The sequence below is a fragment of the Mustelus asterias genome, chromosome 26, assembly GCF_964213995.1.
Source record: "Mustelus asterias chromosome 26, sMusAst1.hap1.1, whole genome shotgun sequence".
NCBI classification, from domain to species: domain Eukaryota; kingdom Metazoa; phylum Chordata; class Chondrichthyes; order Carcharhiniformes; family Triakidae; genus Mustelus; species Mustelus asterias.
In genome coordinates, this window is record NC_135826.1 from 50,087,287 (window position 1) to 50,112,919 (window position 25,633).

Genomic DNA, 25,633 nt, shown 5'->3' on the forward strand with positions numbered 1-25,633 from the left:
CACAGAAAAAAACTATGCTTGCAAATATTTTCGATTATAAAATATCAGAAACCTCAAAGATGCAGAGAACTCTACATTTCACATCCCAGCTTTTATGTCTGCTGGACAATGCAGGGTGTTGCTAAGCAACTGTTAATTGGAGAGGCAAAGCGAACCTAAAGAGAATATGCAAACACAGAATTCAGAATATCGAGGTATTTTAAATGTTATTTTAACAAATTCAATCCTTTTTTTTTGAACAGCAAGATCTTTGTACCATTTCTGACTGCCCTTGCAAATATCTGGCCAGAGATTACTTCAGAGAAACCATCTCCTCTTAAAGAAATTGGCTCAAGCTCTTGTCTTACTGTATAATTTTGGAAGTTGACAGATGCTGCTGTGATTAAGTGTCATATTGACAAATACTCAGTGTAGCTGGCATGCTCAAAAGCCTGAGTTTCACAGCTAAACAATGAGATTTGTGTGGGCTCCTTGGCACAATGGAAATGGAGGCAATTACTGAAGATTCAGAGTTCAGAGACTTTTTCAGATGGGTTATTCGGCATGCTAATTGGTCTCCTGGGGTATTGCACATGGGGAGTCGAGTTCACTCCAAAGTAGGATTAGAAGCTGGGGAGATGAGTAGACTTTAGCACAAGGGAGATTATTAAAAGCGGAGTGGAGAAAAATCCCAGTTTATTCAACCTCTCTTCATAAGTCAACATCCTCGAGACCAGGCAACATCCTGGTGAACCTTCTTAACACTTCTCTCCAAAGCTTCCACATCCTTCTGGTAGTGTGGCGACCAGAACGGCACGCAATAATCCAAATGCAACCTAACGGTTTCATATACCTGCAAAATCATTTCCCAACTCTTGTACTCAGTACCCCAGCTGATGAAGGCAAGCATGTTATATGCCTTATTCATCACCTTGGCCACTTTTAGGGAACTGTGGACTTGCATGCCCAGATACTCTGTATGTTAATATTCCTAAGAGTTCATTTACAATATAATTCACACATAGGTTTGACCCACCAAAATGCATCACCTCACATTTGTCTGGATTAAACTTCATCTGACATTTCAGTGCCCAAGTCTCCACTCTATCTATATCCTGTTGTATCCTCTGACAATCCCCGGCACTATCAGCAACTCAGCCAATCTTCGTATCATCCACAAATTTACTTATCAGACTACCCACATTTTCCTCCAGATCATTGATATATACTGCAAACCACAGAGGTCCCAGCACTGATCCCTGCGGAACACTACTAGCTATAGATCTCCATTCTGAAAGACACCTTCCAACGCTACTCCCTGTCTTCTATAGCCAAATTAGTTCTGTATCCATCTAGCCAGCCCACCCCGAATCCCATCTAATTTTAGTTTTTGTACCAGTCTGCCATGTAAGCACTTGTCAAACATCTTACTAAAGTCCATATAATACATCCACAGCCCTTCCCTCATCAATTATTTTTGTCACCCCTCTTCAAAAAACTCAGTCGAGTTGGTGAGACATGACCTTCCCCGTACAAAACCATGCCGCCTGTCACGAACGAGTCCATTTTCTTCCAAATTTGCATATATCCTGTCCCTCAGTATCTTCTCCAAAAGCTTCCACACCACTGACTTCAAGCTCACCAGTCTACAATTTCCTGGATTATCCCTGCTTCCTTTCTTAAACAAGGGAACAACATTATCTGTTAAGTCCCCAACGATTGTCACGGTGGGCACAGTGGTTAGCACTGCTGCCTCACAGTGCCAGGGACCCAGGTTCGATTCCCGGCTTGGGTCACTGTCCATGTGGAATCTGCACGTTCTCCCCGTGTCTGCGTGGGTTTCCTCCAGGTGCCCCGATTTCCTCCCACAGTCAAAAAGACGTGCTGCTTACATGCATTGGCCATGCTAAATTCTCCCTCAGTGTACCCAAACAGGCGCCGGAGTGTGGTGACTAGGGGATTTTCACAGTAACTTCATTTGCAGCATTAATGTAAGCCTACTTGTGACTAATAAATAAAGTTTAGTTTAACTATTTCTCCCCTTGCCTCCCACCATAACCTAGAATAGATTCCATCTGGCCCCGGGGATTTGTCTGCCTTAATGCAATTTACAATACAGAATTGTACAAAATTACACTTGTACAGAATTAAAATCAGGCCCCAAAAGCAAATTATTTTTACTAGAACAACCTGGAAATGATGATTTCCTCTGGTCAGTAATGTTACCAACAACATAAATGTAACTTGTCCTTAATCAGAATTTCGAGCAAATGTTTTTCAAGCATACTTACAATTTTTCTATAGGAAACATTCTTGTTGTATTGACAATGTTGTCTGTGACATGATAAGCGGAAGACATTTCCCCTCTTCCTGTAGAATACCAGGAACCAGGAGATCCCTTGCACACTGTATTTGTTTCCAATGTCACTAAAGGCAGGGTCTCAGTTTGCAAGGTGTAAACACATCTCCTGGAAACTTTCTATCAGTTTTATTGTGGCACTCGGAACTGCTCATAGAATCTTCAGTTCTAATTCATTATTGTTCATCAGAGGCATTGTTTGTCTTTGCTCTCTTTCTGTTTATCTGCTTTTGATGTGATGTGATGAGATCAGAAACTCCACGGTATTTTATGAAGTTAGCCTAGACCCCAACTTTTACATTTGATTTTGGCATTAAGATGAGCATAAGGTGTTTCACTCCAGGTATGATTCCAGTGACCCACTGGGAAGCTTTCATCAAAACAAACTTTATTTAAGAACCTGTTAGAATATAACAAAAAAAATTAACATAACTTTTACCAATGAAAATACATGCCAAAATATAATTCTTAACAGCTCGCTATCTCTATTATTCCAATGTAGCGGTATTCCCCCATAGACATAAATCCCATAGAACCAGTTAACACAAAAAAAAATATGCTTACATGGATATTCAATTTCTGGCCTTTTAACATCTCTGGAGAGTGATCCAGGCAGATACTTGTCTACTAATTCTCAAGCAGCAAAAAAAGCTCCACCCCCCCAACAGCAAAGTTTCTGAGTAAGAGGTTTATTTCTTGGCAAATTCCAGTCTCCACTTCAGACAGAGCAAGAGATACAGAGAAAGAGAACTCTCTCTAAAGATCCCCCAAAAAAACAGACCGCCTTGAATTTTCTGTGGAAATCTAGCTATACCCAGTCATACGACCTTACCTGTCAATCAATCTAATCAAGCCCTACTCTGCAATATCCCAGGAGAAAACACAAAATAACAGAGCCCTGCATTAGTCCAGATTAAAGCAAACATTGTAGCGATTAAGACCAATTATGCTGCTGCAGGAACAACACAGTGCTGCTGTATACAGACAGAACGAGTCCGATAATAAAAAAAAACTGCTACAACAGATCCTGCACAAGAAACGTAGCAAATACGTTTTTAGAGGCAAAGTTTCATCAGAGATGTCCCTGTCTCTTGACATTTCCTGTTGGTGCTCTGTCTTAATAGCTAAGAATACAAAAATTAGCTTTTCTTGTTCCAAATGATTCAGTGCAGCTTTTATAAGTATTTCTCTTCCGTTATGGCCATAAGCACAAATGGTCCTGACAAAAATGTTGTGAGCTAATAGTTGGAGCTATTGTCTAAACTCACTCCAGTTCAGGTGAATTGGCTGTTACTTTGCCCTAATATGTAAGAATGACATGGAGATTCAACTGAGCATCACCCTAGACATTTATCAGTGACTTTTCTGAAGATTACTGTGCTGAGAAGCTGATGTTTTTCTAGTTTCCTCATACCCTGCTCCTCTCCCAATGGCAGCAATTTACATAGAACTTTGCTTTTGTGAGCACATAATGTGATCAGGAGGGGATGTATTCGGGAAGGAAAGTGACCAGAAATGAATACTATTGGGAGGGAGTCAAGTAAGGGCTGCCAGATGCATGTGTATTTTTTTACATTCCCTCTTTAATGGTGGCCTCCATTAGTACGTTTAAAGACTGCTGGTTGGGGTGCACATAGACCTTGTTTCCAGCAGGCCTCACAATCACCAGTGGTTCAGCAGATATTGGATGACATGAGGCAACAACTCCATAAACCTTATCATTATGAATATCAAAGGTATGGGAAACCTGGTGAAGGGAACGCCACTCAGTGAGAAGGCCAGATCTCTAGCGATTCCTGTGGGCTTCCACCAAAATTTGAGCAGAAGCCAGAATAGCTGTGGATCTACAAAGTCAGAGGATGTAATTCTCCCATAAAGTGGCAAAGTGTCAGGTTCTGTCTGAAAACCAGCTTGTATACTCAGGTGTACAACAGGCAGGTTTTCTCTCCAGATCTCATGAGTATCTCTCACTTTGCCATATTAAAGCAGGGGACGTGATTCACGCCATCATTTCAAGGGACAGAGCCTTAAGACACCAGCAAGGCCGGCAGTGCCCCGATCTCAAATTAACCCCCCCCCTCCAACCCCCATTCGTCGGCATCGGATCTTCAGGGCATCCATTCCCCCACCCCCAATCACGGGCATCAGGGCTCCAAATTAAGCAAACTCCCGCTACGGGTTTGCCCCACCCCTATAGGCCCTACCCCCTAAAGGCCCCCTCGCTGGCGGTGTCAACCTGCCAGGGTGCCAGGTCTGGCCTGCCACGCCCCTAACCACCCAGAAACTATACTGGCCTTCGTGTGTCTGGCGTGGTTATCAAGGAAACTAGTAGTGATTCCCACTGGCAGATATATGGCAAACCCAGAAACAATGGCGTGAAGACATTTTTGAAAATTTAAATGTATGTTCATCCATGGGTAATCAGGTCACCCGATGATGTTGCCAGCGGCGGGTCGGGAAGATCTCATTCTGGTTCTCCCCAGGGCAAACTCTCGCGAGAGCTTCCAGCCATAACAGGATTTGCTTCCACCGCAAATGGAGCCAGAAAATCGCCCCCATAATGTCTCCTCTTTCTGAAGGCTTCAGGCAGAAAAATTTTAAATGGCATCAAGCAGTTACTCTAATAGGTGTTGGTCTATAATCCAGGCCACTGACTTCCTATTTTATGAATAAAATAGCCAAATTGTGGAACACTTGCAGCCCCATGTAATGGGGAGGGAGGTGATGGCCTAGTGGTATTATTGCTGGACTATTATCCAAAAACTCTGCTAATGTTCTGGGAACCTGTGTTCGAATCCTGCCATGGCAGATGGTGGAATTTGAATTCAATAAAAAATATCTGGAATTAAGAAGCTACTGATGACCATGAAACCATTGTGGATTGTCGGAAAAACCCATCTGATTCACTAATGTCCTTTAGGGAAGGAAATGTTGAAATGGTTAGAAAGCTGGTTAGCAGATAGGAAGCAAAGAGTTGTCGTAAGTGCGTCTTTTTCTGATTGGCAGTGACTAGTGGGGTTCCGCAGGAATCTGTGCTCGGGCCCCAACTGTTCACATTATATATTAATAATTTGGAAGAGGAAACTGAATGTATTATCTCCAGATTTGCAGATGATACAAAGTTAGGTGGGAGGTTGAGCTGTGAGGAGGATGTAGAGATGCTTCAGCGTGATTTGGACAGGCTGAATGTGTGGGCATCTGCATGGCAGATGCACTATAATGTGGATAAATGTGAGGTTATCCACTTTGCTAGCAATAATAGGAAGACAGATTATTACTTGAATGGGTGTAAATTGAGTGAGGTAGATACTCAACGAGACCTTGGAGTCCTCATGCATCAGTCGCTGAAAGTAAGCGAGCAGGTACAGCAGGCAGTAAAGAAGGCAAATGGTACATTGGCCTTCATGGCGAGAGGATTTGAGTGTAGGGATAGGGATGTTTTGCTGCAATTGTATAGGATGTTGGTGAGGCCATATCTGGAATATTGTGTGCAGTTTTGGTGTCCTTATCTGAGGCAGGATGTCCTTGCTATAGAGGGTGTACAGCGAAGGTTTACCAGGCTGATTCCTGGGATGGCAGGTCTGTCATATGAGGAGAGACTAAGTCGGTTAGGATTATATTCACTGGAGTTTAGAAGAGTGAGAGGGGACCTCATAGAAACTTATAAAATTCTAACAGGGTTAGACAGGGTAGATTCAGGAAGAATGTTCTCAATGTGAGGGAGTCCAGAACTAGGGGTCAGAGTTTGAAGATAAGGGGTAAACCTTTTAGAACTGAGGTGAGGAGAAATTTCTTTATCCAGATGGTGGTGAATGTGTGAAATTCACTACCACAGAAAGTAATTGAGGCCAAAACGTTGTGTGATTTCAATAAGAAATTAAATATAGCTCTTGGGGCTAAAGGAATCAAGGGATATGGGGGAAGGAGGGATCAGGATATTGAATTCAATGATCAGCAATGATCAAAATGAATGGTGGAGCAGGCTCGAAGGGCTGAATGGCCTACTCCTGCTTCTATTTTCTATGTTTCTTTGAAATCTGCCATCCTTACATTGTCTGGCCTACATGTGACTCCAGAGCCACAGCAATGTGGTTGACTCTCAACTGCCCTCAGGCAATTAGGGATGGGCAATAAATGCTGGCCCAGCCAGCGACGTCCACGTCCCCGAATGAAAAAAAATGACAAAACACTACAAAGAGGGATTGGAGGTAGTGAGGTGTGGTGGGAAGGGGACCAGTGGTGGTCCTGGCTCTTTTTATTATTTGTTCATGGGATGTGGGTATTGCTGGCTGGACCAGCTTTTATTGTCCATCCCTGAGGGCATTTGAGAGTCAACCATATTGTTGTGCATCAAGTGTCACATGTAGGCCAGACCAAGTAAGGATGACAGATTTCCTTCCCTAAAGGACATTAGTGAACCAGATAGGTTTTTACGACAATCAACAATGGTTTCATGGTCATCAGTGGACTTCTATTTTGATTACAGATTTTTTATTGAATTCAAATTTCACCATCTGCCATGGTGGGATTCAAACCCTGGATCTCAGAACATTACCCTGGATTACTAGTCCAGCGACAATACCACTACACCATTGCCACCCCTAAAGTCTGCCACTGAATACATTGGATCACCCAAGCACAGCAGTAACGTAGCAAAATCAAGTATGTCTTCCAACCTGTCTGACCTTGATGTTCACTGTGCCCGATCTGTCCTGCCCGTGTGCAGATCACTCCAAATCAGTCCCCATGAAGCAAAGAGTTTATTGATATGTAGATGAATGGTGATCCCAAAAACACAAAGGAAAAAATAATCTTAGCACGGGTTATCTTAAGAGAAGTCTTCACCCCAGACTTACACTCTTCCACCTTCTTCCGTCGGGAAAAAGATACAAAAGTCTGCGGTCACGTACCAACCGACTCAAAAACAGATTCTTCCCTGCTGCTGTCAAACTTTTGAATGGACCTACCTCGTATTAAGCTGATCTTTCTCTACACCCTAGCTATTGACTGCAACACTATGTTCTGCACCCTCTCCTTTTCTTCTCTATGTATGGTATGCTTTGTATAGCGTGCAAGAAACAATATTTTTCATTGTATCCCAATACGTGTGACAATAATAAATCAAATCAAATCAAATATTGCATTCGTGACTTCTCAGAAGCTGAATGTTTTAAAGTCCCATTTGTAATTTTCAACCATTGTTAAATTTTCCGCTGCAGGAAAACTCATCTATAATGTAATCCATGAAACCTTAATACTGGTAACCACTGGGTCCTTGTACAACTGCTTCGAGCAGAAAACAGTCAGAAGTCTCACAACACCAGGGTTAAAGTCCAGCAGGTTTATTTGAACTCACGAGCTTTTGGAGTGCTGCTCCTTCATCAGATGAGTGGCTCACCTGATGAAGGAGCAGCACTCCGAAAGCTCATGATTCCAAATAAACCTGTTGGGACTTTAACCTGGTGTTGTGAGACTCCTCACCGTGCCCACCCCCAGTCCAACCCCAGCGCCTCCACATCATGCAGAAGAGACTGCAATTTACTAAATGGTCGGAAACAAAGAGCAGTAGCAGTTGACCAAAAGCCTTTCAAACGCAAAATTAGGAGATTGTTGCTTTGTTGACGTGAAATGCTGATTTCGTTCTCAAAATCCTTTCAGTATTTGCATGAGAATGGAGTGGTCCATCGAGATCTCAAACCAGAAAATCTCCTATATGCAGATCTGTCATCAGAGGCACCACTGAAAATAGGTAAGGCTCATTGTACAAGTAATTAAAGGTTTGCCTTAGAATTTGGGTGAAACTATAAAATTCCTTAGCGATACGGTGGAAGATTTCCTCTTTGCTCGATGCACAGCAAGACTATGAACATATTTATTAAGAGTGGGTGTACAATTTTGGTAACCATGGCAGCGAGGAAATTTTCGTTCATGTTTAACAAGTGTATTATTTTTTTAAATTCTGTATCTCGGCCAAGACACCATTTTTCATTGTGAGCTAAGGCATTGAGTGACAGTATTATGTTCAACCATGGAAGGCATCGGAGCAAATATCAATTCTGGTTCCATTCATAGAACACCAGGTTAAAGTCCAACAGGTTTATTTGGTAGCAAAAGCCAGTGGCTTTTGCTACCAAATAAACCTGTTGGACTTTAACCTGGTGTTGTTAGACTTCTTACTGTGTTTACCCCAGTCCAACGCCGGCATCTCCACATCATGTCCATTCATAGAAACATAGATACTAGAGGTAGGGGTAGGCCATTCGGCCCTTCGAGCCTGCTCCGCCATTCATCTTGATCATGGCTGATCAGCGAATTCAGTATCTTGATCCCCCCTTTCCCCCCATATCCCTTGATCCCTTTAGCCCCAAGAGCTATATCTAATTTCTTCTTGAAATTCAGACAACGTTTTGGCCTCAACTACATTCGGTGGTAGCGAATTCCACACATTCACCACCCTCTGGGTGAAGAGATTTCTCCTAACCTCAGTTCTAAAAGGTTTACCCCTTATCCTCAAACTATGATCCCTAGTTCTGGACTCACCCACCAGTGGGAACATTCTTACTGAATCTACCCTGTCTAACCCTGTGAGAATTTTATATGTTTCTATGAGATCCCCTCTCACTCTTCTAACTCCAGTGAATATAATCCTAACCGACTTAGTCTCTCCTCATATGACAGACCTGCCATCCCAGGAATCAGCCTGGTAAACCGTCGCTGTGCTCCCTCTGTAGCAAGGACATCCTTCCTCAGATAAGGACACCAAAACTGCACACAGTACTCCAGGTGTGGCCTCACCAATGCCCTGTACAATTGCAGCAAAACATCCCCGTGCATATGTGCACACTTCCGAGCAGAATTCATTGGAAAATAATCAGGAATAACCTCTTGGTCCTGGGACATTGTGGCTAACTGACGTGTTCATTATACTGCATCAACTGAACTTATATGATTCAACATAAGCCAGTATCAAATCTGAGACTTCCTGCGCCACACTGACTGGAACCTACTAAGTCATTAGGAAAACAAAAGTAAAATATTGCAATAAAAACAGAAAATTCTGGAAAGACTCGGCAGGTCTGGAAGTATCTGTGGAGAGAAACGGAGTAAACAAGCAGAATTTAATACATCCCTCGTGGCGAGGGATTCTGTTATCTTCCTGCCATTGCACTTTCCGCCTGACCAGGCATTTGGAAGCCAGGGTCTCCTGAAAGCCATCCCCATGTCTGCCCTTGTCTCCAAACCTCCTGCCCCGCTCACCTGTGCCCTGGGATCCAGTGGCATTCTGAAGACTGGGCATCGGACCATTACCAGCAGCAGCCACTGCTTCCAGTAGCACTGCCAGCAATGGAGACCTGCCCAGCCTCAGATTTCTCTGCCCCCCCCGAGGGAGCAGAATTCCCACCTCCCCCCCCCCCCCCCCCCTCAGGATCCTAAATCCCAAGGAAGGACCAACGTTGGCCAGGTTAAATCATGTTGACACCAGCATGGAGCTCCCACGGGCTCCCCAGACTGGTGGAGCAGGAGGAACCCCCATCAAGGGGACTAAATCCATTGAATATTTGCTGAAAACACTTCCATTCTATTTAAATACAAATATAAAACATTATAGGGAGCATTTGAAAAGAGAAGGCAAGCTAATGTTTTGGCTAAAGACTCCTTTCTCACTTCTCTGATATTCTGAAAAAGGTCTAATTTTCCAATGTGTACGATCTACAACTGAGAAAATTAGCTTTTGGGTTTTACCCAAAGACCGGAATTCTCTGGCCGTTCAGTCCAGCAGAATTCCATGGTCTCACTGGCAGCACACTGCCACTTGCAGGTTTCCTGGTGGCATAGAGTGACATCAATGGGAAATCCCATTGACAGCAGCAAGACCAGAGAATCCCACCGCCAGCCAAGGGCACGCCGCCTCCTGCCACTGAGAAATACGCAGCTCGGAAGCCAGAGAATCCCGCCCAAAGTGTTTTTGCTTTTCCGGAATAGAACAACCTGCTGTGTAGTTCCAGTAGTTTCAGTTTTTATTTCAGGCTTTCAGCCTGTGTAGATTCTTTCTTCCAAGTGAGTAGGGAAGGTGGTAAAAGAGGTGGTGGAGTAGCATTGTTAATCAAGGATAGTTTAACGGCTGCAGAAAGGCAGTTCGAGGGGGATCTGCACACTGAGGTAATTTGGGCTGAAGTTAGAAATAGGAAAGGAGTGGTCATGTTGTTAGGAGTTGTCTATAGGCCCCCAGATAGTAATAGAGATGTGGAGGAAGAAATTGCAAAGCAGATTATGGATAGGTGTGGAGGTCACAGGGTGGTTGTCATGGGGGACTTTAACTTTCCAAATATTGATTGGAACCTTTATAGGCCGAATCGTTCGGATGAGGCAGTTTTTGTACAGTGTGAGCAGGAGGGTTTCCTGACACAATATGTGGATAGGCCGACAAGAGGTGGGGCCACATTGGACTTGGTACTGGGAAATGAACCGGGCCAAGTGTTAGATTTGTTTGTGGGAGAGCACTTTGGAGATAGTGACCACAATTCAGTGTCTTTCGTTATTGCAATGGAGATGGATAGGGCCGTACGGCAGGGCAAGGTTTATAATTGGGGGAGGGGTAATTATGATGCGATTAGGCAAGAATTACGGAGCATAAGATGGGAACAGAAACTGTCAGGGAAAGGCACAAATGAAAAGTGGAGCTTGTTCAAGGAACAAATACTGCGTGTCCTTGATTGGTATGTCCCTGTCAGGCAGGGAGGAAATGGCCGAGTGAGGGAACCATGGTTCACAAAAGAGGTTGAATGTCTTGTCAAGAGGGAGAAGGAAGCGTATGTAAGGATGAGAAAACAAGGTTCAGTTGGGTCCATTGAGGGTTACAAGTTAGCAAGGAATGAGCTGAAAGAAGGGCTTAGGAGAGCTAGGAGGGGGCATGAGAAGTCCTTGGTGGGTCGGATCAAGGAAAACCCCAAGGCTTTTTACTCTTATGTGAGGAATAAAAGAATGACCCGGGTGAGGTTGGGGCCGGTCAAGGACAGTAGTGGGAACTTGTGCATGGATTCAGAAGAGATAGGAGAGGCGATGAATGAATACTTCTCTTCAGTGTTCACCAAGGAGAGGGGCCATGTTTTTGAGGATGAGAGTGTGATACAGGCTGATAGGCTGGAGGAGGCAGATGTTCTGAGGGAAGATGTATTAGCAATTTTGAAAAACCTGAAGGTCGATAAGTCCCCTGGGCCAGATGAGATATATCCTAGGATTCTTTGGGAAGCAAGGGATGAGATTGCAAAGTCTTTGGCTTTGATCTTTGGGTCCTCACTGTCCACGGGGATAGTGCCAGAGGACTGGAAAGTGGCGAATGTTGTTCCTCTGTTCAAGAAAGGAAATAGGAATGACCCCGGTAATTATGGGTCGGTTAGTCTTACTTCGGTGGTCAGTAAGTTAATGGAAAAGGTCCTGAGGGATAGGATTTATGACCATTTAGAAAGATGCAGCTTAATCCGGGATAGTCAACATGGATTCGTGAAGGGTGAGTCTTGCCTCACAAATTTGATTGAATTTTTTGAGGAGGTAACTAAGTGTGTCGATGAAGGTAGAGCAGTTGATGTCATATACATGGATTTTAGTAAGGCGTTTGATAAGGTCCCCCATGGTCGGCTCATGAAGAAAGTAAGGAGGTATGGGATAGAGGGAAACTTGGCCGATTGGATATGTAACTGGCGATCTCATAGAAGACAGAGGGTGGTGATGGATGGAAAATTTTCAGACTGGAGACCAGTTGCCAGCGGTGTACCACAAGGGTCAGTGCTGGGTCCTCTGCTATTTGTGATTTTTATAAATGACTTGGAGGAGGGGGCAGAAGGGTGGATCAGTAAATTTGCGGATGACACCAAGATTGGTGGAGTAGTGGATGAGGTGGAGGGCCATTGTAGGCTGCAAAGAGACATTGATAGGACGCAGAGCTGGGCCGAAAAATGGCAGATGAAGTTTAACCCTGATAAGTGCGAGGTGATTCATTTTGGTAGGACAAATTTGAATGCGGATTACAGGGTCAAAGGTAGGGTTCTGAGGAATGTGGAGGAACAGAGCGATTTTGGGGTTCATATCCACAGATCTCTGAAGGTTGCCACTCAAGTGGATAGAGCTGTGAAGAAGGCCTATAGTGTGTTAGCATTTATTAACAGGGGGTTTGAGTTTAAGAGCCATGGGGTTATGCTGCAACTGTACAGGACCTTGGTGAGATCACATTTGGAATATTGTGTGCAGTTCAGGTCACCTCACTATAAGAAGGATGTGGAAGCACTGGAAAGAGTGCAAAGGAGATTTACCAGGATGCTGCCTGGTGTGGAGGGTAGGTCTTATGAGGAAAGGTTGAGGGAGCTAGGGCTTTTCTCTTTAGAGTGGAGGAGGTTGAGAGGCGACTTAATCGAGGTTTATAAGATGATGAGGGGGATAGATAGAATGGACGTTCAGAGACTATTTCCTCGGGTGGATGTAGCTGTTACAAGGGGGCATAACTATAAGGTTCGTGGTGGAAGATATAGGAAGGATGGACGAGGTAGGTTCTTTACTCAGAGAGTGGTTGGGATGTGGAATGGACTGCCTGCTGTGATAGTGGAGTTGGACACTTTAGGAATTTACAAGCGGTTATTTGATAGGCACATGGAGCACACTAGAACGATAGGGAGTGGGATAGCTTGATCTTGGTTTCGGAAAAGCTTTGGCACAACATCGTGGGCCAAAGGGCCTGTACTGTGCTGTACTGTTCTATGTTCTATGTTAAGTGGGGCCCTATTTTCAGAGCCACCATTCTGCAAAAAGACCTATTAAGATTAGAACAAAAGTACAGCACAGTAACAGGCCCTTTGGCCCTCCAAGCCTGTGCCAATCATAACGCCCTGACTAAAAGAAACCCTCTGCCCTTACTCGGTCCCTATCCCTCCATTCCCTCCCTATTCATGGACCCATCCAGATGCCTCTTAAATGTTGCTAATGTGCCTGCTTCCATCACCTCCTCTGGCAGCACTTTCCAGGCACCCACCACTCTCTGAAAAACTTCCTCCGCACATCTCCCGTAAATTTTCCCCCTCTCAGCTTGAACCCGTGCCCCCTTGTAATTCACACTTCCATCCCTGGGAAAAAGCCTCTGACTATCCACCCTGTCTATGCCTCTCATAATTTTGTAGACCTCGATAAGGTCTCCCCTCAGCCTCCATCTTTCCACTGAAAACAATCCTAGTTTATTCAACCTCTCCTCACAGTCAAAGCCTTCAAGACCAGGGCAACATCCTGGTGAACCTTCTTTGCACTCTCTCCAAAGCTTCCACATCCTTCTGGTAGTGTGGCGGCCAGAACTGCATCATGATTTGCCACCTCTCTGCCAATATTAGAAGAATGTTTCTTCACTATTCTTTCTCAACCACACAGAAATTTTTCAATTATAAGTAAATAAATCACTGATTTTTTTTAAATATTGCACTCTTAGCCTTAGCAACAAAGTGCCATCTCTGACATGGAGTTACAAACATCTTTCTTCCGTGCCAAGAGCAATTACTAAAGTCAATGCAGAGGTCATCAGGCTGTCAGGCACTTCAACCTTGGTTCATCAGTGCTGATTCTACCGTGATACTTGGCAATAATTTTTATCGACAGTGACACAAACCTCCTTGTTTTTACGATAACAACAAGCACAGCGACATTGTACAAAGTGCACAAAAATCATTCTTTATCTTGTTATTTCAGCCGACTTTGGTCTCTCCAAAATCGTGAATGAGCAGGTTACCATGAAGACAGTTTGTGGGACTCCTGGATACTGTGGTAAGTGGGCGGAATTTCACTGAATGTCAGATCAAAGCTGTGACATTTTGATGCAAAAGTACCTGAGGAACCTAAACTATTAAAAAAAAACACATGTCCTTATGAGGGAAAAGCTTCCTCTGAATTGAGTCCCATTTGTTAGGGCAGAAATAAGCAAATCATGATGAGAGTGAACTGTTCACTTTCTATAGTTTTACATGGGAGCATATTACATTTTCACAATGGTACATGAAACTAATAATCAAAGTAATTCATCGAATCATAGAATCCCTACAGTGCAGAAAGAGACCATTCGGCCCATCAAGTCTGCACCGACCACAATCCCACCCAGCCCCTACCCCCATATCCCTACATATTTACCTGCTAATCCTTCTAACCTACGCATCTCAGGACACTAAGGGCAATTTTTAGCATGGACAATCAACCTAACCCGCACATCTTTGGACTGTGGGAGGAAACCGGAGCACCCGGAGGAAACCCACGCAGACACGAGGAGAATGTGCAAACTCCACACAGACAGTGACCCAAGCCGGGAATCGAATCCAGGTCCCTGGAGCTGTGAAGCAGCAGTGCTAACCACTGTGCTACCGTGCTGCCCATAGCATTCTTGAACCATAGCATTCCATGTATTATTGTAGGAACACCAACAGTGCTGTTAGGAAGGGAGTTCCAAGATTTTGACCCAGCAACAGGTAAAGAATGACAATATGGTTCCAAGTCATGATGGTCTGTGGCTTGGTGGGGAACTTGAAGGTGGAGGTATTAACATGCATCTGCTGCCCTCGTCCTTCTACTTGGTAGGGGTCACAGATTTGGACGGCGCTATCGAGGGAGCTTTGAGGAGTTGCTGTAGCACACCTTCCAGATGGTACATACTGTTGCCACTGTGCATCTGTGGTGGATGGAATATCAATGAAGCAGGCTGCTTTGTCTTGGATTATGTCAAGCTCCTTGAGTGTTGTTGGAGCTGCACTCATTCAAGCAAGTGCAGAGTATTCCAATACACTCCTGTGTCGTAGCTATTTAGTTGTTGGACAGGTTTTGGGGAGTCAGGAGGTGGGTTACTCACTGCAGAATTTCCAGCCACTGACCTGCTCTTGTAGCCACAGTATTTATATACTGTGGCTATTTATATGGCTGGTCCAGTTCAGTTTCTGGTCAATGGTAACACCCGAGGATGTTGATAGTGGGGGATTCAGTGCTGGTAATGCCATTGAATGTCAAGGGGAGATGGTTGGATTCTCCCTTGTTGGAGATGGCCATTGCCTGATAAATTCTTTTGGTAAGATCACCCCTTTTAAGTTTTGCAACTCTACTATGTCTACTCATAAGTTGCCCAAATTTTATTCTTGCAGTTGATTCAGTTGATTCAGGTTCTTGGAATTGAATTATAAATTAAGATCTGCACACTGTCATTATCGTATCTGACTTCATGGTGGCACAGTGGTTAGCACTGCTGTCTCACAGCACCAGGGACCCGGTTCAATTCCGGCCTTGGGTGACTGCCTGTGTGGAGTTTGCACATTCTCCTCATGTCTGTGTGGGTTTCCTCCAGGTGCCCCAGTTTCCTCCCACTGTCCAGCGGGTTAGGCTGATTGGCCATGCTAAATTTCCCATTAATGACTCAAATTAGGGGGATTAATGGGGTAAATAGGTGGGGTTACAGGGTTTGAGTCTGGGTGGGATGCGTCGTTGGAGACTCGATGGGCCGAGTGGCCTGCTTCTACAATGTAAGGGATTCTATGATTCTATAACACTTTCTATTTTCAGAGTAACTTCATTGCAGCGTTATTGTAAATCTACTTGTGACACTAAAAATAACCTTTAAACTTTATATCTAATTAAATTCCATCCATAACCACTACTTACATTTCATTTTTTGTAGCTAGGTGGATTTTAATTAGAACAGGGAGCCTTTAACATAATGGTTGAGTTTGATAATGTCACCACTGTGGGGGGTGAACTTCCCAAACTTGTAGCTGCATTGCCTGTGATGTCAAAGCCAGCAACTGAAGGGCTCTGATTATTGAAATACAGCAGCTCCGTAGAAAAACTGAAGCCAATGTATTGGCCTGAATCGTAGACAATAGTTTCAGGTGTGCACTGGACCCAGAAGAGCAGAGAATAGCACAAGACGATATTAGGCACGTGTCCCAGCATCATCACGCATTCTCCTAATATTTCAGTCGGCAGGCTCGTGTGGAAGTCGGAAATGTGCCGACCAACAGTTAATAAGCTTGTTATGGCAATTAAAAGTGCAATTGGCTAGAATTTCACATTGCCCGTGTGGTTTTTAGGTTGGCAAACGGGCAACAGAGCCAGGCAACCATCCTGTTTTTACACATCCAAGGGTGGGATAAAACAAACTGGAGAATTGGTTGTGTGAGTTGTTCGGAGTTCAGGTGAGAGTTTGCTGTCTTTCGAGTATTGTTGCTTGAGATTGCAGACCTTTTCCTCTGAAGTATTTGTTTAGTGAGCATTGTTTGGAGGATTTTCTTTTTGTCAACTCTATTGGAGCTTTATTGTCCATTGCAGTCTTCAGGCCACAGGGGAGAATCATAGAATCCTTACAGCACAGAAAAAGGCCATTCAGCCCATTGAGTCTGCACCAACCACAATCCCATCCAGGCCCTATTCCCGTAACTCCACATATTTACCCTGCTAATCACCTGACGTTAGGGTCAATTTGGCATGGCCAATCAACCAAACCCGCACATCTTTGGACTGTGGGAAGAAATCGGAGCACCCAGAGGAAACCCACACAGACACGGGGAGAATGTGCAAACTCCACACAAACAGTGACCCGAGGCCAGAATTGAACCCGGGTCCCTGGCGCTGTGAGGCAGCAGTGCTAACCACTGTGCCACCCTGCCACCCCATCTGGGAGGCTAAATGTCCACAGGCAATGTGGGAGGGAGAAACCAGTAGGAGACGAGGCACTGGCTCGGGGGGTGCAAGGCCTGCAGGGAGATGAAATCATAGAAACCCTACAGTACAGAAAGAGGCCATTCGGCCCATCGAGTCTGCACCGACCACAATCCCACCCAGGCCCTACCCCTATATCTCTACATATTTTACCCGCTAATCCCTCTAATCTACGCATCCCAGGACACTAAGGGGCAATTTTAGCATGGCCAATCAACCTAACCCGCACATCTTTGGACTGTGGGAGGAAACTGGAGCACCCGGAGGAAACCCACGCAGACATGAGGAGAATGTGCAAACTCCACACAGACAGTGACCCAAGCCGGGAATCGAACCCAGGTCCCTGGAGCTGTGAAGCAGCAGTGCTAACCACTGTGCTACTGTGCCGCCCAGAACCACTGTGCTACCTTGCCGCCCAGAGGCGGCTACCGTGCCGCCCAAGAGGCGGATGGCACCACAGAAGATGCGACCCTCCTGCTGCCAGAGTGTACAGGAAGCAATTAAGCTATCTCAACATGTCTGAGGTCCAGTTGGCAGGACACTGCCACTTTTAAACATCCCGTCAGGTTCCCATTGGACCTGGCACCCCCACCACACTCGCAGCCTCGCTGGCTTCACTGTGCCAATGTCTGGGTCAGTTTCACACTGGATAACCCTTAATTAGTCAGCCAGTGTGATATTGCATTTTGTGTCGGTCTTGGACGAAGCGGAAAACACAGTCACTTCCGGTCCCGCCAGACGTGTGCGCCCAGGATGCACGAAATTCAAGCCATGGAATTCTCTCTGGATTAGAGTTCCATGTTAGTCCTGGTATAAGCAACACAAATAGCAGCAAGTAAACTCTGCCGACACAGTTACCCTTTGCCTTATTTACCAGACTGCAAGCATGTTCACATGTGCTGACACTTAATAAGTTCCTGCATTAGGGGCGGCACGGTAGCACAGTGGTTAGCATTGCTGCTTCACAGCTCCAGGGTCCCAGGTTCGATTCCCGGCTCGGGTCACTGTCTGTGTGGAGTTTGCACATTCTCCTCGTGTCTGCGTGGGTTTCCTCCGGGTGCTCCGGTTTCCTCCCACAGTCCAAAGATGTGCGGGTTAGGATGATTGGCAGGTTAAAAATTGCCCCTTAGAGTCCTGGGATGCGTAGGTTAGAGGGATTAGCGGGTAAATATGTGGGGGTAGGGCCTGAGTGGGATTGTGGTCGGTGCAGACTCGATGGGCCGAATGGCCTCCTTCTGCACTGTAGGGTTTCTATGATTTCTATGATTAGAATTTTGCAAAAACTGATGGTGATGTGAACGGTATCAAAATAGGCATGCATGCAGTGAGATGTTGTGTTATTTTAGCACCCTGGAATAACTGATCCATCATCACTGCCAGAAAGACCTCAGCTTGCAATGGTCAGAGACAGAGACTTGCATGGCAAGTGCTACAGACAGAGAGAGAGAGAGAGGTGAGATCTCGGGATAGGTCCACAAAGACTGGCGATTGCAAAGGGTATGGACACTGTCTTAACATGACATTAATAGACAATCCTGATTTTGTTATCATAGAAAAGGGTGGCCAACACAATGACCTGATGTTAACTTCCAAAGGTCATTGTTGTCAAAGACACATTGGCGCAGCTTGAAGAAGGCAATGCTGGTACAGTAGACTCGGTGTTGGACTTCCTCATCAATGGTAGTCCCTTGGGAGAGTGGTTGCTGAGATATAAGAAGTGTTGCACATTCTCCAGAGCCACCCCGCCGACATGGATGGTGTGGAGGCTGTTCATCTGGCCTGGGGAAGGTTGATGAAGGACCTTCCTCTTGGCGATGTTTAAAGCTAGGCCAAGCCTCTGAGAGGAGAAATTGGAGAGGTTAAGCATCCTTTGCATGTCCTGTACAGAGTGAGCCATCATACAGCAAGTCATTCGCAAACTGAAGGTCATGGATGTCCATGGTGGTCAATTTTGTTTTTATCCTGAAGTGACCAAGGTTGAAAGACTTTGCGTCCAGACAATAAGAAATACTGACACTGGGTGTAGGTCATCTTGGATGAGTTGGACGATGACATTTAGGTAAATGGTGAACAAGATTGAAGGGCGACAGCACAACCTTGTTTAACCCTAGTCCAGATGTGAAATATTTCTGATCCTCCACTCAAGATGGTGACAGTCATATTATCATGCAGGCGCCTCAGCAGATCTCCTACTCTAACAGGTACTGGTCCTGTTTTCTCCATAATGATCCCAGGGACTAGATGGGTTTTCCCGACAATGATTTCATGGTCATCAGTAGATTTTTAAATCTTCTATTGAATTCAAATTCTACCATCTGGCATGATGGCGTTCGAACCCGGGTCTCCAGAGCATTAGCTGAGTTTCTGGTTTAATAGTCTGGCGAAATTACGACTAGACCATCGCCACGCATAAACCCCCCCTCCCCCCCACTGGCTGCTTCCCATTGGGTGAGCCTCCACTTGATCAATAAGGCAACTCCATGGAGCAGACAGAAATATCTATTGGTGATCCCCTGTGGCCCTCATGGTCGTTATAACACCTCTCCCCCCTTAGGTCCACATTGCTCCCAGCACCCCCACTGTAAGGTGGTCCTTTCCGTTGATTGGCACTCAGACAGAGTTCTGTTGAAGGCGGGGCTGGGTCAGGCAGTTTAACCGAACGGGGGGACTTCTCTTTCAGAGGAAGCGTCACAAGGTTACCGAAGCCGGTTCCTCCTTAGGTTCTGCTTGAGCCTGGAGGGCCACTTCTTCAGCTTCCATCTCAGAGTCTGTACTTCCACTATCCAGAGGGACCAATGCGAAGACAGCTTTGAGCAGTGAGCTGGCACTGGCAGCAGTTACCACCCTGGCAGGTGGTGGGTGGCTTGGCAGGTTCTTCCTGGTTCTGAGATGGTCCAACTGCTTCTTTTGTGGTTTTACCCTGAACTTTGACCTTGTAAGATACTGGTCCTGTTTTCTCCTTAATGATCCCAGGGACCCATCTGGGACCATCCCCCAAGTTCCTTACATGAACCAGATCACCTGTTGCAAAAGTTCTTTCTGTTCTTGCAGAATTGAAGTTTCTTTTTTGGTTTTCCTGTTGTTTTGATAATGTGTGATAAGATGCAGTTAAAATGTGTTGGATACCATTAGAGAGCATGAAGTTCTGGATGTAATGATTTCAATCAGGCCATTGAGGTTGACCTATTGGAATATGAACTCCCTGATTAAGGTGTCGATTGATGGGCCAATCAGGGAGTCCTTCCCTTTAGTTGAACCGGGAGTGTCAGTTCCTCTGGGACTCCCGAAGGTAGACTGCTGACTGATAGCACTCTGTGTACTGCTGTTGGAATTGTAAATAAAGGGATTTTGGTGAAAGGACTTCTGCCTCCGAAGACTAATTACACTGGAAATCGCTGCTCGTGAAGGCTGTGCCATTATCGGAAACCAGGATTCCAGTATTCTATGTATGCCGAAGCTTTGTTGTAGTTTCTCGATCATAGCCTGAGAAGTCACTGATGCACCTCCAACCACTTGCAGTATGTGTTCATCATGATTAAAAACATGGAACCCATAAAGTGGGCTGCAAAGTCCACAAGTGCATGCACCCATGGCCTGCCAGGCCGCTCCCATGGGTATAGGGAGGCTGAGGGTGGGAGTTGGTGATTTTCCTGGCATAGGTCACATTGCTTTACCAAGTCTCTGATGTCAGAATCAAGACCGGGCCACCAGACTCCTGGCCAGCACCTTCATTTCTGATACTCCCAGGTGACCATTATGTAACTCCATTCATATTGGACGTTGTCCTGGGTGCAGAACAATTACTCGGGACCCCCAAAAAATGATCCCATGCTGGTAAAGGAGCCAGGCTTGTGGGCAACGGGAGGCGACGCAGTGCATCAGCATTAGCTATCCGAGTTCCAGGACGGTGTTCCAGAAGATATTCGTAGGCCACCAATAACAATGCCCAGCATTGTATCCAAGCGAAGTCAATGGCAGGAATTGCTTTGTCCTTTTTGAAGAGGCCCAGTGAGGTTTATAAAATTTATTTATTCGTCACAAATAGGCTTACTTTAACACTGCAATGAAGTTACTGTGAAAATCCCCTAGACGCCACAATCCATTGCCTGTTCAGGTACACTGAGAGAGAATTTAGCATAGCCAATCCACCCAACCAGCTCGTCTTTCAGACTGTGGGAGGAAACCAGAGCACCTGGAGGAAACCCACACAGGCATAGGGAGAACGTGCAGACTCCGCACAGACAGTGACCCAAGCTGGGAATCGAACCCGGGGCCCTGGCACTATGAGCAGTGCTAACCACCGTGCCACTGCTAGTCGGTAACAATAAAAAACCATCGATCGTGGACATATTGGTGGCACATCTTCACACCAGATATGACCTCCAACTCTTCTTTCTCAATTTGAGAATATCTTCGCTCTACATCTGAAAGGTCCTGGAGGCATACGCAATGGGATTTCCATCCCGTCTTTCCAGCGCTTACCAATCCCGTAAGGGGAATCATCACAAATTAATATAAGTTCTTTCTAAGGGTCTAAATGAGTTGGTACGTTAGATGACAGTAACTGATGTTTAACTTTAGAAAAGGCCTCTGCCTGCGGAGCTTCCCTGGACCATCTCTGATATTTTTGTAGTAAGCTATGCCAGGGGGCCGGTATAGAAGCCAAATTATGGAGGCAACTCTTGTTACAATACGATGCAGTTGTAGTGTCCCTATCTCTGAGGAGGGGATACCTGCATGGAATGTTCAGGTACTGACCTCAGTTTTCCTCACACGCATTTTGCCTGCTCCTGAAACTTCGCCAAGGTTGTGTCCTTTGGCAGTGCTTCCATCCACCACCTGGCAAGTACGCCTTTCTAGAGTATGTTCTCTAATGCCTTTCCTTGGTTGTCTGGCAGTGACATTAGGATTCCCATATCAAAAGAGGCCCTGTAACACCTGATTTACAAAAGCACTCACCATTGAGGACTAGTTACACAAGGTCCCACTCCTAATTGCAGGACATTGCTGCCCCTTGCAGTTCCTGAGCCCCTTTCCTGCATTCTCAAGTGACAAAGCTATTTCAAAAACATTTCTGAAGTCCAAGTTGAATTCTGCTAATAATCTCTTTTAGCTGGTTAGGTTATTAATGCTACATACCAATCTGTTCCGCAATATTTCATTCAGAGGCAGTCCAAATTCACAGTGTTCAGCTAATTTCCACAACCTAGCCAAGAACCAGTGACAGATTCCCCAGGACTTCTTCCAGCCATGTTGAAGCAATATCTCTGGAGAATTACTGGGGGCTTTGGGTCGTAATGGTTTTTTAGCAGGTCCAGTAATTCATTAAAAGTTTTTGAGTTGGGATTGGTTAGATTTCTTATCACACTGAAAGTCATTGCCCCGCATAATGTTAACAACATCAATTTTTGTTTCTCACCTCCTTCAATGTTCTTAGCATGGAAGGGGTAATATGTGGGCTCTGTAATTGGCCGTCTCCTCCACTGGTGTCATAGGACTCAAGTTTCCCAAAAAGAGGCTTTTTCTTACTGAAGAAGATTCTTGATGTTCAGAGGGAAAAATGGAGGGAGAAAAGTTTTCTCCTCATCGCCAGTGTAGTAATTCAGCCAAACACCAGTTTACTGTCACCAACACCATTTATGGTGCACCAAAGGAAAGGACCATGCTTGCAGCTTACAATCAGGTAGTCTTCACCTCAGGACCTACAACTCTGGTCTGAGTAAAGTAACAAGCTTTAAAATGCTTCCCATTGGGCAATCCTTTGCTGCCTCAATAAAGCAGCTCATACTCCACAAAGCCCACGGGGAGATCTATTGATGATTCCTCAATGGCCTTTGTGGCCATCATCTCATCTGCTCTGGGCCCCCCATTCTTGGCTACCTTTTTGGCTTCAGTGGCATGCCTCCCCCAGCAGTCAACCCGTGAAATGCACCGTACTTCTCCACGCCATCACTTCATCCTCACTGATTAACTAGCTGAGCAATGACCTGTACCAGGTCAGTTTTCCATGTCACTACTCTATCCATGCCAATCAGCAGGTCTTCAGGTCACCAAGAGGCCATTCTTGGTGCTTGTTCCTATGGACAATGATCAACACAAGAAGAGCATCGAATCAGAGGGCGGCAGGGAGATATCATTGAGAGGAATTGATAAACTGGAAAGAGTGCAAAGATGATTTACAAGTTTGTTGCCAGGATTAATGGGCCTGAGTTATAAGGAGAGGTTGGCCAGGCGAGGACTTTATTAGGACCTCTTTTTTTTTATTCATTCATGGGACATGGCGTCGCTGGCTAACCAGCATTTATTGCCCATCCCTAGTTGCCCAAGGGCAGTTGCAAGTCAACCACATTGCTGTGGCTCTGGAGTCGCATGTAGGCCAGACTGGGTAAAGACGGCAGATTTCCTTCCCTAAAGGACATTAGTGAACCAGATGGGTTTTTCCAACAGTTGACAATGGTTTCATGGCCATCAGTAGATTCTTAATTCCAGATTATTTCTATCGAATTCAAATTCCACCACCTGCCGCGGTGGGATTTGAACACAGAACATTAGCAAGGTTTCTGGATTAATAGTCCAGCGATAATACCACGAGGCCATCGCCGCCCCATGAGGTGTAGAAAATCATGAGGGGCTTAGATAGGATGAGCACATAGTCTTTTTCCCAGGGTAGGGGAACTGAAAACTAGAGGGCATAGGTTTAAGGTGAGAGGGGAAGGAGTTAATAGGGACCTGAGGGGCAACTTCTGCACCCAGAGGGTGGTGCGTATATGGAATGAGCTGCCAGAGAAAGTGGTTGAGGCAGATACAATAGCAACATTTAAAAAGCATTTGGGTAAGAACATGATTGGGAAAGGATTAGAGGGATATGGGCCAAAATATGGGCATTGGGACTAGATGGGGGAGGGGGGGCACTATGGTCGGCATGGACCAGTTCGAAGAGCCTGTTTCTGTGCTGTATTGCTCTATGACTCTAAGAGCTAAATATTGCCCACAGTTATCTCCCTGGAAGAATAAACACAAGGTTTAGTTCAAAATCCACTTACTGGTATTGAGCTTCTCCTGTGACATCGTTCTCACATAAGACTGACACCCGGAGCCTCCCCCATTCCTTTGCAACCCTCCCTCACTCAAACCACACCTAGATACTCCTTCACACTGTAACCACACACTATATCACAACTTCCATTTATTGTAACTTAAATAACAGTTCTGCTAACAAAAGTAAAATGTGTGAGTAAAAGTATTCGGATTCTCTATTATTTGAAATATTTTTGGGACCTTCCAAGAGCTGAAGTTAAATCCAAAATGCTGTGATTGGTCTTTGTATATCTCCCTCTCAGTTGCACCTCTAAAAGGTGCGAGACAGTCACAGATGGAGCGGTGTCAAGTGACCTGTTTTTTGTGAAGGGACCTGTCAGACGTGCTGCCTTCACTGCAATCTCCTTCCTGTCACCGTTAACAACCATTGTAACAGAAAAAAATATAATAAACAAGACCATAAATATAAATCAAACAGCCCTCAGTAGAAATGGGCTTTAGCATTGTCTATCTCAGCCGGTGCTCACATCAAGATGCTGAAATTAACGAATGAGGATAAATTTATCTCTGTTATCCTTCCTGTTCATTTCCGATACATGGAACAAATGGAACATATAAACCTTTCTGTCAATATCCACAACACTATTACAAAGAAAACTCCTACAGCACATTTTTAAGACTGTTGTCTTCTAATTAAAGGTTACCACAGTGATAGATCACCCACTGCTCATTCTCCTATTTACCTCCACCACCACAACATGATATAAAAAATGTTTTAATCTACGGGGAAAGTAGGCCGGTGTTCCAAGTCATTCGACGCATACTCTAGATTATGTTCATTTTATCTGATAAGCCTTGAACATCAATGACATCTCAAGTTCAAGTCCACACGGTGAGTGTCAGCTCACTTTTCCACAGCTGGTTACTACAAGAACTGGTCCACACAATAGCGTTCTCCAAGGCGGCCTTCACGACACACGACAGCGCAGAGTCGCTGAGCAGAAACTGATAGCCAAGTTCCGCACACATGATGACGGCCTAAAACGGGATCTTGGGTTCATGTCACACTATCGGTAACCCCCACAGCTTGCCTCCTGGACTTGCAGAATCTCACTGGCTGTCCTGTCTGGAGACAATACACATTTCTTTAACCTGTGCCTAATGCTCCCTCCACTCACATTGTCTGTATCTTTAAGACTTGATTAGTTGTAAAGATTCGCATTCTAATCAGTATTCTGTAACTTGATTTTGTGTCTCTGTGAGCCTTGTTTGTGAGCAGATTTCCACTCCATCTGACAAAGGAGCAGGGCTCCGAAAGCTAATGGCATTTGCTACCAAATAAACCTGTTGGACTTTAACCTGGTGTTGTTAAAACTCTTACTGTGTTTACCCCAGTCCAATGCTGGCATCTCCACATCATGACCCATCCACACAATAGGAACAGTTTTCCTCCATCTTCCGCTTATCCTGGTTCCTGACATTACCCAGGCATAACGCATTGTATTTGACGACCTGAATCTGTCTGTGCTTCTTAAT

At 45.1% G+C, this 25,633-nt stretch overlaps 1 protein-coding gene across 1 annotated transcript in view; it reads left to right on the forward strand.

The window, feature by feature from the left end:
* The window catches only part of LOC144479772 (calcium/calmodulin-dependent protein kinase type IV-like), a 192,058-nt gene that overhangs the window by 146,953 nt on the left and 19,472 nt on the right, over positions 1-25,633 (forward strand). Inside the window, exons 6-7 of the mRNA XM_078198812.1 lie at positions 7,997-8,087; positions 14,060-14,134. Coding sequence (XP_078054938.1) covers positions 7,997-8,087; positions 14,060-14,134 — 166 coding nt within the window. The remainder of the gene's footprint in view (positions 1-7,996; positions 8,088-14,059; positions 14,135-25,633) is intronic.